This window comes from Poecilia reticulata, linkage group LG20, assembly GCF_000633615.1.
Source record: "Poecilia reticulata strain Guanapo linkage group LG20, Guppy_female_1.0+MT, whole genome shotgun sequence".
Taxonomy (NCBI): domain Eukaryota; kingdom Metazoa; phylum Chordata; class Actinopteri; order Cyprinodontiformes; family Poeciliidae; genus Poecilia; species Poecilia reticulata.
The window spans coordinates 19873896-19890475 of record NC_024350.1 but is presented as its reverse complement, the minus strand read 5'-3'; the positions used below and the strand labels follow the sequence as shown (position 1 = coordinate 19890475).

The 16580-nt window shown below is 37.4% G+C and overlaps 1 protein-coding gene across 8 annotated transcripts in view; it reads right to left on the bottom strand.

Annotated features, from left to right (window-relative positions):
• Positions 1 to 1592: 1592 nt before the first annotated feature.
• myo3a (myosin IIIA) overlaps positions 1593 to 16580 on the bottom strand; it is a 72742-nt gene continuing 57754 nt past the window's right edge. For all 8 annotated transcript variants that reach the window (XM_008396504.2, XM_017302017.1, XM_017302016.1 and 5 more), the window contains 12 exons: positions 15791 to 15871; positions 15322 to 15527; positions 15134 to 15245; positions 14789 to 14951; positions 14618 to 14704; positions 14411 to 14534; positions 12466 to 13567; positions 11384 to 11525; positions 7102 to 7193; positions 6013 to 6053; positions 3417 to 3704; positions 1593 to 2000 (listed from right to left, as the gene is read on the bottom strand). In XM_008396504.2, coding sequence (XP_008394726.2) covers positions 1892 to 2000; positions 3417 to 3704; positions 6013 to 6053; positions 7102 to 7193; positions 11384 to 11525; positions 12466 to 13567; positions 14411 to 14534; positions 14618 to 14704; positions 14789 to 14951; positions 15134 to 15245; positions 15322 to 15527; positions 15791 to 15871 — 2547 coding nt within the window. In that variant the 3' untranslated portion in view covers positions 1593 to 1891. The remainder of the gene's footprint in view (positions 2001 to 3416; positions 3705 to 6012; positions 6054 to 7101; positions 7194 to 11383; positions 11526 to 12465; positions 13568 to 14410; positions 14535 to 14617; positions 14705 to 14788; positions 14952 to 15133; positions 15246 to 15321; positions 15528 to 15790; positions 15872 to 16580) is intronic.

The window sequence follows — 16580 nt, the reverse complement described above, 5'->3', positions numbered from 1 at the left end:
GATTGCGGAGCTTTTTCTTTTGACGACCGGCTGCTCTAATTGGCCGCCTCCAGAGGAGAAACCTGCAGGGCGGGGAGGAGAGCAGAGAAGCTCCGCTCAAAAACACAAAACAGTTAAAAATATCCAGCATTACTCAGGATATATTTTACTTCAACAGCTGCGCTCATTACTGCGGTTATTGAGCCAAAAATATCTGACATTTGACAGAGAAAAAGCAGGAGATTCATTGATTCATCCCCACTATCATTGCTTCTTTTTTCAACTTCATAAAAATGTAAATGTAAATAGTTTTAGATGTACAAGTCTTTAAATGAGCCCTTTATGGATTTATGCTCCACTCCAGTTTGTTTGAAATGAGAAATAATGAAATTTTTCCACATTTTCTATTCAGCGAATCTTCTAATTAGTTAATTTTCGACTCAAATTTTATTTACTCCTTCCTCCATTGTTTAAAACTATTATGTTGAATTTTATTTACTTTTGAGTTTTGACTTAGATTATATGTCTTATTTTATTTAGAATTTTAATGACTTCATCTTGAATTCTTTTTGATTTATTCAGTTTCTGATTTTAAATACTTTCAGGTCCACTGTTTCATCTTTACTTGTAATTTATTTTTCTAAATGAGTCTCTGGTCTTTAAATTACTTAACTTCATCCTTTTTTAATAAGTACAGCTTTAATTTTTGAAAGACTAACTTAACAGAATCCTCCACTTTTCACATCATGCTTTTCAATAAATTGGACTTCGAAAACATAAAAACTCGATTTAGCTAAAACTAGATTAGCCACCTTTTAGTGGCTAACCGAAATAAAAATTTATGTCTCAAATTAAAAACACAAAAGAATGAAGCTGTAGTAAATACTTACTAGTAATAATAACAGACATGTTTTTTAGCATCAGGAGATTTTGTAAGCAAGAATAAAACTAAGAAGCTGAAACTAAATCACTTATTAAGCTAGCATTAGCATAGCTAGCAGCTACTGAAAGCTAACAGAGTAGCAATTTAGAACTGGAATTTATTGCTTCTCAGGATAAAGAAATGCTTTCTCTTGTTGATTATTGATTTTTTTTTAGCATAAACAGTCCAAAACTATTCATACCCCTGGCAGATTTAGAATTTTGAAGTGACACAGACATTTATAAAAGATGAAAATAATGTAAATAGAGCAGCTCATATTTTTTTTATCTCAAAATTTCGGAGCTACTTCTTGCAGATTTTCAACTTTTGCAGCCCAGAAATTTTCAAGTTTTTTCTAGATTTTTTTTTTAGATGAATCCCAAGATTTCAAAGTCTTTTTTACATCTACATTGGCCCTAATAAGCGATCATATTTTTGGGGGGTATTTCCTGTAAGCCTGTGTTGGGGGTTTCCTGACTGTCCTTGTGGGGTTGTTCCTCCTCTAAAATGTCACATATAGGTCACAGGCCGAATCTGAGAGAAATTCACAATAATACAGTAAATCTCTGGGGTTGGTTTGAGATCAACCTGATAAAGCATCTGTGCGAACTGTATGCAACGCACCAATAGAGAGAAAATAATATAAGATAGTTTAAGATGGGGTAATATGATGAGACTGCAAAGAAAGACATAATTTTAAAATACTTTATGTTTAAATTAACAAACAAGACATCAAGACAGCAAAACATAACACATCTGAGGCTTATTTTCCAAAGGTAAATATGTGAAAATTAAGAAAATGGGCATCAACATGAACATAGTCAACATAAATAAATCTTAATTTACAACAATTTTATTACATGTAAGTTTATTATTTACAATCTATTCTTGATTCTCAGAAACCAGTGAAGCACGTCCTCCTGTGGGATCTGAAACGTTTTAAATCTGCGACAGAAGAAGCAGAAGGTCCGATATAAAGTCTGGCCCGGTTCAGTACTTGAGCCTTCGTCTCTGCGACGTCTTTCTCAGCAGGTGCCTGAAGTCGTACGGATTGTCTCCGCTTCGGCTCTCCGTCGACGACATCCGCGGGACGGAGCGCCTGTAAACACAAACCCAACAGATCACAGATGGTTCTGAAGATGGAGACTCACAAAACAAACAAAGCAAAATTACAAAGAGATGAAACGATTTGTGTTTTCATTTTGGTTGTCATCTCTGACCATCCATCATCCAAACGGTCTATCAGAGACACCAGGCGCAGGTCGTTCCATAAATCTGTCCTTTTAGAACCTCAAGCTTTAAAAATACTAATTTATAAACAATGCATTTTAATCAAATAATTTAATATTTTGAAATTTGTTTATATTATCAATAAATGACAAACTGCAAAATTGAGTAACAACGTCCAGAGAGTCATGTGGCTAATAGCACAATATTTTTGTTATCACTATTGTGATAACGATAAGAGTGACGTTAAGAACTATTTATTGTTTTTTTATGCATTTTCTGACTGAATGACAGCATTTAAATCCCCACAAACACAGAAAAACATTCCCATTTCAAATGCTTTTCTTTTTGGGACACGAATCACATAGATGAGTGTGATTTTTATCACATCACACCTGTTCCCAGTACGTCTCAGGATTGATTTTAAGATTCTTTTACTGGTTTTTAAGTGTTCCCAGAGTCAGAACTCACACTTTTGGTTCTTTCCAGTATTATGACCCCCATTAGTGGAACGGTCTGCCAGAGAGGGCTGCAGAAAATGCCAGCCAGCTGACCAAACCTTTTGGAACTCAGCTTGGTTGCTAAGCAACAGGGCTCAGCTCAGCTGGGGTTGCTAGGTAACGGTGCAGTGCCCATGGAATGCGACTCAATAACTGGAAGGTTTTGAAACTGATTTTCCAGAAGCCAAAAAACATCAACTTATTGGCAAAGAACAGATTAGTGTTTTTTGTTAAAGTGTCTGGGTTGATTTTAGGAGGAGTTGAGTCACAAATAAAAGTATAATTTTCCTTAAACTTAGTTTTTACTTAGAAACTAAGTAAAAACTAGAAACTGTGGAGAACTCATTACGTTTACAAATTTAGAGCACACTTAGAAAGTCCAGAGACTACTTACACTTATCTAGCAACCCAGAACAGAGATTAGAACAAACTTAGAATCCAGAAAAACTACCTTAGCAACTACGCTTTAGACTTCTGTTCTTCCAACCCAGAAAAGGAATTAGACCAGAGAATACTTACTTATACTTATCTACCAACCATGAATAGGACTATCTAGTTTATTTACTTTGGATCAACATTATTAGATTCTTTTTCTTTTTCTCTTTCCTTCGGTTTGTTATTTTGTTTGTATTTCCTTTTAATTCCTCGTTGTATTGCCTTGTTGCTGAAAATGTGCTATAAAATTAGCTTTACTTTCAAAAAGGAAAACAAGGGTCTAACTGAGCCGGACCACCCAACAGTCTTTTAAAATATCGTCTTCTCCACATCGAGAACCTTTGAGGACATACCTGTTGTCTTGTTTTGCGGGTCTGGGAAGCTCGGGCTCAGTGACCGCCCTCTCCCTCATCTGTCGACTAGAACCTGCCGACCTTTGGTCCGTGGACAGCCGTCTGTCCCCGTGGTGACTGCGGACCGTGGACCGTCTCCTGTCCATGGACTGTCTTCGCTCCATGGACTGTCTCCTCTCTACAGACTGTCTCCTCTCCGGCGTCCCCCTGGTTGAGCTGGAGTGTTCGGGCCGGCTGGTGGACAGGGTGCGGTAGTACTGGTCGTCCACGTCAAGCAGCTTCCCTGGACTGGAGAACAAACATACGTCTGATCCAGACATTTTCTGAAGGACAATTTTGTTTTTCAGAGTTAAATGTTCATAAAAAATTGAAGTTGATTGATTTTTGAGAATGTGTTCTTGTATTATTACGCCATTATCAACATATTAATTGACAATGGTCTCAAAACAACAATATTATCGTTTATCGGAATAACTTCTGGGACCATTTATTGTTCTGCAAAATTTGTTTTTGTGACAATCCTAATTAGTTAGATAATGAGATTTTATTCTCAGTTTGGAATTAGGTATTTTAGGGAGTCTTGTCACTTTAAATCCAGATAATCTGCTGCTGGCCACGCCCCCCAACTCAACCTTTACATGACCCCTGAAAATGGCTGCAAACAGATATGCAATTATACAACAGTACATCTCTGAAAAGCAGAAGTGGAGCCTCCTGCACAACCAACAAGAATGCAGCAAGTGGGTTTTGGACGGCAAGTCAACAACAAAACGCTTGTCTTTTCCAGCAGCCATTGTACTGTGGTAAAACTAACTGACCAAACATGCTGGAGCTATACTTTGGGTGCTAGGCAACAGCGTAGCGCCTGTTGAATTAGACTTTGTGGGACGTTTTTGAAACCTCATCTTCACCAAAAACATCTTTTTTAGAGCTTGGGTAGAAGAGGCAGAGACCCAAATAAAAGTACAAAAATGTGCAAAATGTAAATTTTGCATAATCTGACCCCATTTACATATTTACAATTTAGACTAGTTTAAACGTCCTGAATCGATATATTATTTTGTTCTGGCCATAAAACAGTGATCCAGATATTTGAGGGTTGCTAAACCTGTGAAGAACTCATGATAATGTTCCCAGTTCATAAAAGATGGTGCAACATTTTAAAAAGTGATCCTGCTCTGTATAACCAAAGCAAAAGTTTTCACTGTTTTCTAGATCTGCAGAAACTAGGCTAAGGTGTTAAATCAAATGCTTATTTTTGTAAAATCACTTTTTCAGAATAAGTGGAGGATTTCCAGGACCCTTCAGGATGCTTCATCCCATCATGGTGCATCTTACAGAGACGTTAAAGCAGCTGTGCCTATAATCTCTACATACCTTCAGCAGAACCTCCCTTGCTGCTTCTCCATCCTTCGCACATTTATTATCATTTACTCGCAGTACAATTCACTCCTTATCGCCAACGTTTTCCCATCTCCCACCTCCTCTGCTGTCAGCTCCATCGTTTCTCCTGACCTTCTCATCCTTAATGATGCATGTAAACTACTCCTGTCCATTCCTGGCTTTATTTATCTGCTAACAAATTATTCGCCTTGATGTTTAGAGCATTGTGGAGTCGAGTGTGAGTGTGTGTGTGTGTGTGAGTGTGTGTGTGTGTGTGTGTGAGTGTTTTCCTCAAGCCGTAGTGATAAAGCACCTCTTGCTTGTTCAGCCAGCCCTATCTGTCTATCTTCACTTCCTCGCTCTGGGTGGTAAACTCACCTTGTGGCTTCTGCACAACATAAATATGCATGAATTCTCACATGGACACACTTCCCAAAATGCTCCGGCACTTTCCGGGTCAAATTGCAGGAATTTTAAGAGCTTAGCTTATTTCTTAAAGAGAATAATAACTTCATTCACAGGTATGATAAATATTAGTGAAGCTAACTTGAATGAATCAACTTTAGAGAGCATGTGAGTGTTTTAGTAATCGATTAATCGATTTATCTGACAATTAATTGATTAATTGGACAAAAAAATTAGCACATTCTGCAGATTTTTCATTAAACCACTTTAGAAATACATTAAAAGATACTCATAAACTAATAATCACCTTCTTTTTAAAATATTTTTTGCCTAAAATGCATTTCTTGTGTGATTTATCATTTGTAGAAAAGGATTCATTTGCAGCTAAAGAAAATACTTCTAACATCAGTTCATCACTAACATCACTTCAGGCCTTTTTAATCAACTTAACATCAATACACCGTAGGCTATTTTCTTCAATTAACCAATTAATTATTTGACAGCAAAAGGTGCTTAAGAGATTTTTTTAACATAATTTGAACCAGGTGAAGAAAAAGCTGCGAATTGTATATTTTTTACGTATTAAATGCAATATATATGTATACATATTTGCACAGTTTTGGCTTAATTGTTTCTCCAACTGTGTTATTCTTTCGGCCTTTTTTGAGTCTGTATATCCAGTTAATGATTAATCGATCACTAAATTAGTTGATTATTTCAGTAATTGATTAATCGTTTCAGTTTTGATTATAATCAAGCTTTAGCCTGAAACATAAAAAACAAACTTTGGTGAGAATGAGATACTTACTCCTCTTTTCTGGGTTTGCGTTTATCGTCCTGGACCGATCTCTGAGTGGGAAGACGAAAAAAAGCAAATATTACTGTTTGAATGAATGAAAAAATTACGAAAAAGAAACATAAGACAAATAATTAGCAAGTTTGACTCAGAGAAAGAAAAAGGTTGGATATATTTTCATTGGGAAGAAAATTCCAGGATGATTTTCTAGAGAAAAAGATATTGAGGCACCTACTAATAATAAACTAATTATATAGAATTTATATTTAATAAATGAAATTGATGACTGGGATTATTTGTGATAATCTGCAACCATTTTTATTTTAGAAATTCATATTTCATTAGGAAATACCAGTAAACTTGACTTTATCTGTGTTTATTTATGAATTCGATCAAAAGCTGATTGTTTAAATTGTTATTACTCCTTTTGTGTGTTGGTACCTTAATAAGATTTCCAGTAAATTTGTTATTTTTTTCAATTCAGTTTGATATAAGCTGAAAAAGTAGCAGATTAAAGATAGTTAAAACCCTTTGAGTCCTAAATTTAAAATCTCCGCCTGGATATTTTTGCTTATTTTAATTGTACAAAGTTCTTCAAATGTCTTGAAAGTAAATCGTTTTGCCAATTTCTCCACTTACATTCCATTAATAGAGTGTTTTATGAGATTAAAATGAAGAAAACATGCTTCCTGCAGCGACGCGAGTAAAATTACCATAATGACCCGAAATTGGCTGGAAAGCTCAACGTCTCCTCTTTCAGAAACGGTGGGAAATTTTCAGATAGCGCAACGTGCCATGGAGTTACGGTACCGCGAAGTTGGCTTGTAAAATGAGTCATTCGGCTGAATAAGTTAATAAAATGTCACTTTGCTGAATTGAAAAAGAAAAACAAACAAAATCAAAAGAAACGTTTTCAAAAAACAGATAACTTTTTCTTTGTCATTCAATTTGGCAGTAAACGCCTCACCAGCACAATAAAATAAAAAAACAAGCCAATTAATGGCGCATTGTAAAAACCAGCATCTGTGAAAGCGACTACGTTTCCAAAGTTTGCCGTCAGAAAAATCCCGAATCAATCAGCGTTTTCTTTCTGCCACTCACATGAATGAGCGTGTAGTAAGTGGAGTCCTCTGGTGTGTTCAGGGTTTTCGGCTGCTGCGTTCTGCGGGGGGTTCTCGAAAATCTCTTGTCAGCTGAAAAGTAACAGAAAGATTTAAAAATGTCAGGTGTCGGTTTTGTGTTTTGGAGCTTCAGGCGGCTGAAATGTAACAAAAGAAGAAATCACAACTGTGCCTCTGCTAAGGCAAAACTGGGAAAATGTTACAGTTTTAGTGTTTATAATTCTACATTTAGCTTGATTGTCACGTAAAAGTAGTCCAGATAAGAGTATTGTTGTGTAAAACTGAGATTTTTAACACAAACCCATTCTAGAAATGCATAAACATTAATTTCTCATGGAAAATTCTTTATTTAAAATCTGATAAATGTACATTTATAACTTTAGAACCAATAAACATCAACTTACTTGCTGAAAAACAAATTTGATTATGTTGACAAGGTGACCACTATCTGAAATTTTTTTTGCCAGTTTTTTCTGAATATATTTTCATATAACACTATGAGACAGCCAGTTTATATAACAATGACCCTCTGTAGTTTATATCACATGGATACTGTCAATCACTGTAACAAAATATCTTTTACCATTTCATCGTACAGGTGGAGTTTTAATTGATTATGATGAAACTTTAGGTTTTTTTTTTTTAAAGTGACCTTTATGCTAGGATCAGTCTCCATATAAAACATGTTTATTACATTTATTGTTCAAAGTCATTCTTTGATAATGAAATTTTAGCCGGATCAGTTCTGCCTATTTTGATCTTTTTTAAGGCGTCCTGTCACTTTAAATCCAAATAATCTGCTGATGGCCACGCCCCCCCACTCAACGTTTACACTAGCTCGTTAAAACAGTTGCAAGCAGATGTGCAATTATACAACCGCACAACTTTGAAAAGCAGAAGTGGAGCCTCCTGCACAACCAACAAGAATGCAAAAAGTTTTCGGATAGTAAGTCAACAACAAAACACTCGTCTTTTCCGTTGTACAGCGGTAAAACCAGCTGACCAAACCTGCTGGAGCTCTGCTTGAGTTGCTGGGTAACAGGCTGGGCTTCACTTGGGTTGCTAGGTAACAGGCTGGGCTTCACTTAGGTTGCTAGGTGAAGGTGCAGTGCCTTCTGAATTGTGACGTTACATTTAGAAGGTTTTAGAAATGGCTCATTTTACAGACACTAAAAACATGAATTTATTGCCGAAAGACGTTTGGTCTGTTTTCAGAAGCAGCTAAGACCAAAATGGAAGAATAAAAATGTCAAAAATATGGATTTGCATAACAGATCACCTTTAAAATGTCCAGAAATACACAACAAAATTACTACAAAACAAAACAAGAACATTATATGGATTTACTGTAGTACAGAAAATTATCAAAAGGCTTGAATCTTTTTAACATAGATAAAAAATAAATAAATAAAGGGAAAAACTTGGTACTTATATAAAGTGTGTCTTGGTTTTTATTCTTCTTATTATTTACTTGGTATTTTACTGCTAATTTTATTATCGTTTCTTATTTGATCATTTATCTACCTATCATGTAATAATTATTGTGAAGCACTTTGGTCACTTTTGAGATATATTTGCCCATAAAGGTTTTTTCCTGCTGTAAATTTCACATAAATAAAACAAATAAATGATTTAACATCCATGTTGTGTCGTCACAAAATGTCTGACTTCTACCAAACCGGCAATGTATCATAATTTCCCTTCAGAGCTCAGACAATATCAGTCATCTATGTTATTGCAATTACAAACATATTAGACTGACCTTTGCTTGCTGCTTATTATTAACGCTCAAACTGTCAGAAAAACAATCCATCATACGCAAAAGCTCCCAGGTAAAGAAGATGAAAAGTGTCTAATATTATTAAACAACTCCATCTAAAAGGTCATTCTCTTTCACACCGACAGCTAACGCTAATTTTAAACACTGTCAAATTAATTTCTACCGTAATTGTTGGCTCACAAAACATGATTAACTTTTGTTAACCTTTTCTATGAAGAAGAGTGTGGCCGACATTCGTCTGCTTTCATTGCGTGTGGCGCTAATGATTCTGGTTCAGCTTACTGTGTCACCAGAATGAAGACGGATTAGATTGCTGAAAAACGATCTTACAGTGGATGAAACGGGTAATTTCCCTTAGAAGTTACACAGATTATTCAATCTGTGACTGCAAACAGTCAGAAAAATGGCTGGAATCCTTTGTTAAAGTCGGTTTTTATGCTATGTAACTGAAGCTAGCAGCTTGCTAGCTTACCCTAGCATACTACTCAAAGCAAAACATTACAAATCCTTGTGGGATAGTAACAAAATCTGCAAAAGTTTAATTTCAAAGTTCACTTATGTATATTGAGTTTCAGTTAATATTTCTGTGACCCTTTTCAGGACCAGGTTAGTCGTTTTTGGTAAAGTTAGCAACTAAGCTAAACAGCCACTAGTTAAAAAGCTTCCCGTTTGGCTAAATAATAAATATCAAAATAGCTCAACAGTCTTGATTAAATGTTACAAATAGAGTTTAATAGTATAATAAACTCCGTTCTCTATATAAACAGTGTTAATATAGTTTATAGCTAGCATCTATTGGTGAAAAATGCTAACATTATCATTGTTTTTCAACACTGTTACAAGGTTAAATTTAACAGAGTTCAAAAAGGAGCCATTCAATATCCAGTGTTACTTTATTTAAAAATGTTTTATGTTTAAAGCTTTTATAAAATATTAACATATTTGTAGTAAAAAATTGTCAGACTTACTTTATAATCTGTAAAATGTCCATTTAATTCTGTTACTCTAATTTTAATATTGCAACCACGTAGATTTTCTTAAAATAATATTAAATGTTTTGTAAAATAATTACTACTCCATAGTTTAGATGATTTGATACATGATGAATTTAGGAAAGTATTTTAAAATATACGCTGAATTTTTTTAATTAAAACGACTAAGACTTAAAAGTTGAGCGAGTGTTTCCATTTCAAATTAGCACAGAACTTAATAAAAAAAAAAAAACATGTGAACATATGGTGCCATCATTTTCCAACTACTTCCTGTCTTCGTCTTCTTCGTGGCTTCCACCAGAGGCAACATCCTGCTGTTGACCATGTGACTCATATGGTGTGAAAAAAGTTTCTATTGCAGTTTTGCAAGATAAAACGATTTTGATAAAGCCAAAAAACCTACCACTTTCTAACAATAAAACGTTTTATTGAGTGTTTCCATTAACCAAATTTGTTTTCAAAATGTAAAATTACGCAATTATATGGTCAATGGAAACACAGCTACTTCCATTACTTTGTCAATATTCGGCTACTGTCAAAAAAACACAACAGTTTGTTGCCACTAGCAGAAAACACGAAGAAGACGACAACAGGAAGTGATTGGAGAATAATCTAACTGCATGTTTTTTAATTATTTGTCACGCAAACAAATTTATATATGTGTGATTTTTAATTGCGTTTATTATTCAATGGAAACATCACATTTGCAAAATTGTGTTTTTTCAATATTAGCGGAATATTAACGCATTTTAGCGCAAATTTGAAATGGAAACAGCCGAGTGAACTAGTTGCACTTATTGTGACAATAAGTAGCTGAAATACTCGAGTTACACACACAATTACTATACAATACAATATCCTTATTACAATATCGAATGATTGACAAAGTAAATAATTTTTTAAATATTTTCAGTTAGATTTTTATTCCAGGCCTTCATCAGACACCTGAATCCATCTCGACTGTCACATTCGAAGCCCCATCTGGACTTTTAGACTCCAAACGTCCCGTTTCCAGCTGCTCTCGCTCACCGCCCTGAAACCAATTACAGCTATCAACTGTGCAAATCAAATTTCACTTCTGATGACACATCAAGTGGCGAGGCGCTTCCTGTTTTGCCACTTGACTTTCTCGGTTTTCCTGATCTAATGAAGTTGCACGACAGGAGAGGAGAAAAATATCTGCCTTGATAATATCATCATCTGATTGAGAAAGGTTGCAATAAAATCTGCTGAATAGTTCAAGAAAAGGATCCAAACGCTGATTGGATCGCTTCCTATCTCAGTTGGCGTCTTTGTGTTTGGGTGATTATTAATGCCTTGACTCATAACTACAGTAAAGAATTGAACCATCTCTCTCTTAAGTGACAGTATTAATTATCCTTCAAAAGCCCAAAGTTCACATTAACCTCGGCTGAGTGTCTGCCGGGAGTATGACTGATATTCATTGGCTGATGATCTGTTTCTCACTAAGCCAATCTCACTTATCTTACCTGACTGAATCTGTGGGGCGTAGCCATTGATTGCTTTTCCTCTCACAAACATGCCATTGTTTTCAGGGTTTGATTGATGGGCCTGGATGATCTCATTCAGCTTCTGCTGCAGGGCCGCAAAGTCCTGCGAAGTCTCCGCGATCTGTTGGGGAGATTAGTGAAGATATGAGCAGAATAAGAATAACGATGTTTTCTTTCACCAGCCAGCGATGCTGAAAGAAAAATATGTGTATAGCTAATGTGGCTCTGGTCACAATCACAGACTTAAAGCTGCAGTATGCAACTTTTATAAAAAAACATAGCTCCTCTACCTTTTACCAATCAGAGCCAGCCATGACCGCGGATAAACCGTTTTCCTGTAACGATAAATCTTTTTTCCACCATTAGCACATTAAGCAGCATACGTTAGGGTGATTGACAGCGCCAAGACCCGCCTCTTGGCTCTGATTGGTTGTTTTTGGTCAGAAAAGGTGCATTTCTTCAGATGGCAATAATAGCACAAAGAGGAGCATATTTTTCACAGATTTTCTGTTTTATATGATACTGTGACGACATTTTAACAACTATCTAAAAAACGTTTATTTTTTCAAATAAAAGTTACATACTTGAACTTTAAAGTTGAAATGAAATTCTATGATTAAAAGTCAGAATTCGTAGAATAAAATTCTTAGGAAAAAAGTAATAATGCTGAGGGTGAAGTCAGAATTAAGAAATTAATATAAATAAAAACTGAAAAAGAAAATTGTTTTTGAGAAAAAATTATTTCAAAGTAAAGTCAAAATTCTGAGATGAATGTCAGAATTCTGAGAAAAATAAATTCTGAGAAAAAAGTCAAAATTCTGAGAAAAAAAGTCAAAATTCTAAAAATAGAAAGTCAAATTTCAGAGAAAAAAAAATCTGAATTCCGAAAAAAATGTATTCTGAGAAAAAAGACAGAATTTTGAAGAAAAAAATTCTAAAAGAAGTCAGAATTCTGAGATTATAGTCAGAGTTATTTTTTTCAGTGCCCTAATCCTCTTCCGTAGATGAGGGTCATGTTGATGAGGTGTGTCTAGGCTGGTTCGGTTCTGACCGGACCGTACCTCTTTGGAGAAACTCTCCAGCTGCTCGGCTTCCGTCCGGGCCGCCTCCCTGTTGGCCTTCAGGTTCTTCCGGTCCTTATATCCCCTGAAGTTGCTCTGGATTCTCACCGCTGCGTGCTCTTCCTCCCGCCTCTCTTTCTCCAGCTCTTCCTCCTCTTTGTGCTCGATCGCCACGTCGCTAACATCCAGCGCCTCGTCGTTCTCCTTCCCGCCCGGCTCCACTCCGTCAGGAACTGCTCCGCCATCTTTCTCTTTCTGCCGCGCTTCTTTGTCAGCTTTCAGCTTCTTCCGGTCCCGATGTCCTCTGAAGTTACTCTGCAGGACAGTCGCTGCTTTCTCCTCGTCCGCCGCCTCTGGAACGTTCTCCTGCTCATCGGGAACGGGTTCCTCTTCGTTTTTAGATTCCTTCTTATTCCTCCTGGGGATCTTTCCTTCCTCCTCGAGTCGTTTCCGCTCCTTGTGTCCACGGAAGTTGCTTTGGATCACCACAGCTGCCTTCGTCTCATCCGGATCATCAGCAGAAGAAGAAACACCTGGAGTCTCTGGCTCCGCCTTGTTCTTACCTGGGACCTTCCCTTCCTCCTGCAGCCTCTTCCTCTCTTTGTGGCCTCTGAAGTTGCTCTGAATGACAGTCGCTGCTTTAGTTTCCTCTTCCAGATCGGCAGCTTCGTCTGGAGATTTTCCCTGCTCGCTCGTGTTTCCGGTTTCTGCGTCCTGAATCACGGCTTCGTCGCTCACCTCCGTGTTTTCCTCGTCTTCCGGTACCTGGGTGTTATCGCTGTCGTCGTTCTCCTCCGCCTCGTAGGTGCTCTCATCCTCTTCCTCGTGGTTCCCCTGATTGCTGGCCGCGGTTTCCTCGCCGTCTTTAACAGTTTCCTCCTCGTTTTCATTTGGTATCTCCAGCTCCGCTCCGGCCATCGTCTTCTTTCTCTCCTTGAATTTCTTTCTCTCTTTGTAGCCTCGGTAGTTGCTCTGAAGAACAACAGCAGCTTTCGCTTCTTCTTCTTCTTCACTGGTTTCTGTTTTAGACGCCGTTTCATCAGCAGGTTCTGGCGCCTCTTCTTTAACAGCGTTCTCCGCTTTCTCCTTCTCTTTGGCTTCCCTACGAACAACATTTCAGGTTTTGTCAGAAAGCATAAACGAGAATGTTTTGATTGAAAAAGTAATCACAACTCTTCAATTTTTACACATTTTGCCATTTTATTTCAATAGGATTTGATATTATAGACCAATAAAATGTTGTATGTAACTGTGAAAGTGTTGCTTTTTAAGTTTTTCTTACATCTTAAAACTCAGACATGAGCAATTTAAAATTTCAGAAATAAATTTGCTTAATGGAAACATGCAAATTATGGGGAAAAAACTCTTTTGTTGATAAAACAAATTGAAAAATCTGTTCCCCTCCTCACCTGTGGGGGCGCTGCACAAAGAGCCACTGAAGGAAACAATGAGCGCAACTTCATGTAGTAGCATCAGATTTCTTTTCTGTGTTTGATAAAAAACTAAACAAGCCATGTCTCCCGCTAGTCCTAAACTCTTTCATTTGTTTTGGCTGTATTTACCCAGAATGCCCTGCGTTGTAGTCCACTTCCTGCTTCTGGAGCGGTCTCCAGTCCGCTTGTTGTTCACATTCATTTGAAACGCGGTGGACTTTACTTCAACCCAACTGAGATCGAGGTTCATAGAGTTTGTTCTTTTCAACCAAATTTCAACCAATTTCAAATCAGATTTGAGTCTGAACTTTGACTAGGCCCCTCCAATACATAGGTATTGATTGAAATGATCTTGAGTCTTTCACAGTTTCTAAAAGGTTTTCTTCCAGAATTTTGTAAAAGTAATAAAATAAAGTGAAAATTTTGTTTCTACTGAATCAAAATGTAAAGAATTCAAAGGATGTGAATATTTTTGCTCATTAATGAATATTAAAATGTTGGTTCTCTTCTACCGTTTTCGTTGAAAGCTTTTCCGCTCCTTGTGGCCTCTGTAGCGAGCCTGGATCTTGGTAGCTGCCTTGTTTTTCTCATCTACCATCTCCTTGTACATCTTTCTTGCCAGATATCCTCTGCAAACTGAAGCAAGCAAAGCAGTCAACCAAAGTAAAATAAACAATCTTACACTGAAATCTGAAGTTTTGTCTGCATAGTTTTCTTACCAGCCTGAAATTGGATTATAAAAGTGTCAAACTTCACTTTGCTTTTATCGTCGGCTACTTTCTTCCGAACTTTGTGACCTCTGTAAGCTGCAGAGGAAAGCACGAATCAGCATAAAAGTTTGGAGATTTGATCGTGTTCTGAGTGTGAAGCGTCAGTGCGGACCGACCCACCTGACTGCAGAACCAGAGCGCTTTGTTCTCGCTCTTTCAGCGTCTTCCGGTACCGTTTGGCTCCCAGCCAGCCTCGGACACAAGCCTGGAGCAGGACGATCCTCTGCGTCGCCTGCTGCACCATCAGGTTCAGATGTTCGACGTGGTAATACTTCAGGAACACCTGAGGAGCGCAACATGGAGCAAATGCTAAGACAGTTGGAGGATAAAGGTCACCTAAGGATGTCTTTAAATAATAATTTATGGTGTTTAGTAGATTAGGTCGAACATAAGACAACTTTTAGATCTGGCAAACGCTAGTTTAGCTACTGACTGCTAATCTGTTTGACGATGATCTCTGCTCACCTTGGTCTTCCCCATTGCCCAGTTTTCCAGTTTTGCCTTCTCCAATATGGCGGCGCACGTCTCTGGAGTCACGGCCGGCTCTTCATGAGCGTGAAACGCCAAGATGTAGTACCTGCAGGATTCATCCATTCATTCAGCCGGGAAAGGCGTTAAAAGTTTCCGCCGAGGTTCTTCTGCGGAAAACTGACCTCTTCATGAAGTTAGCAAACAGGATGCGATGGGAGTAGCCCTGCCGTCGGATCTTGGCGGTTTCCAGGACGCCGGTGTAGCGCAGCTGGACCAGAACCTTCTCCCGGTCGAACTTGTTGGCATGGCGATCATTGTTGGGCTTGATGCAGCGGACGAAGTGAGGCTGCCCGGCCACCATCTTGGACAGGAGGTCCATCAGAGAGTACTGTGATGAAACAAAAAGGTTGGATTCAAGCTAACGTCAGTTTCATTCACACAAAGCAGGTTGTCTAAAAATAAAAAACCTTCCATATCTACAGGTTTTGTGTAAAAAGCTGAATAATTAATTCACCTTATTTCATCAGAATAATCTCATTTTGAACATTTGGACTTCTCTAATTGTGATGTTTGTTACAGCTTCAGTGGTTTTGATATTTTTCTAAAGATTTCAAAGTGTGGAAGAACAACAGCTCTTTAAAAGCTCTTTACCCTGAAGTACGAGGCCACCGTCTGCGTCTTCATGTTGGTGGTTTCTCTCGGATGGTACGGGGTGTCACCAGGTTCTGTTGGCTAAATAAAAAACAAATATTACCAACTGTACATTAGAAAACACTTCCTGTAGTGTTTTCTAATGTGTTTTAAAGCATAAGCTTGATGAATCAATCGGCCATGAATACATTTATTTAAAAACTGACTTTAGTTTCCTCTTAAAACTTGTTGCAAGAGGTGGAGAAAAGATGGATGGAAGAAGCTGCCAGGATTTATAATCTTTTGCTCCCAATGTGACATTTTTCTGCTCTGCACTCCCGTTTTTCCAAACACCATTTGACATTATTGATAAAGATGTGTAGAAAGTCCTAAAATAAATTAATGTAAAACTGCAGTTAAACAATCTCACACTGAGAATCCAGTGAGATGAATCCAATTAATAATTTGAATGGAAAAATCATAAATTAAAATTAGTTTGTTTTATTCTTTATTTATTCTTTAGTTCATGTTGATCAGAGATGGATGGATGCATGGATGGATGGATGGATGGATGGATGGATGGATGGATGGATGGATGGATGTACAGTTGGATGTACAGTTGGATGCACAGATGGATGCACAGTTGGATGCGCAGTTGGATGTACAGTTGGATGCAGTTGGATGTACAGTTGGATGCACAGATGGATGCGCAGTTGGATACAGTTGGATGTACAGTTGGATGCAGTTGGATGTACAGTTGGTTGCACAGTTGGATGCACAGTTGGATGTACAGTTGGATGCAGTTGGATGT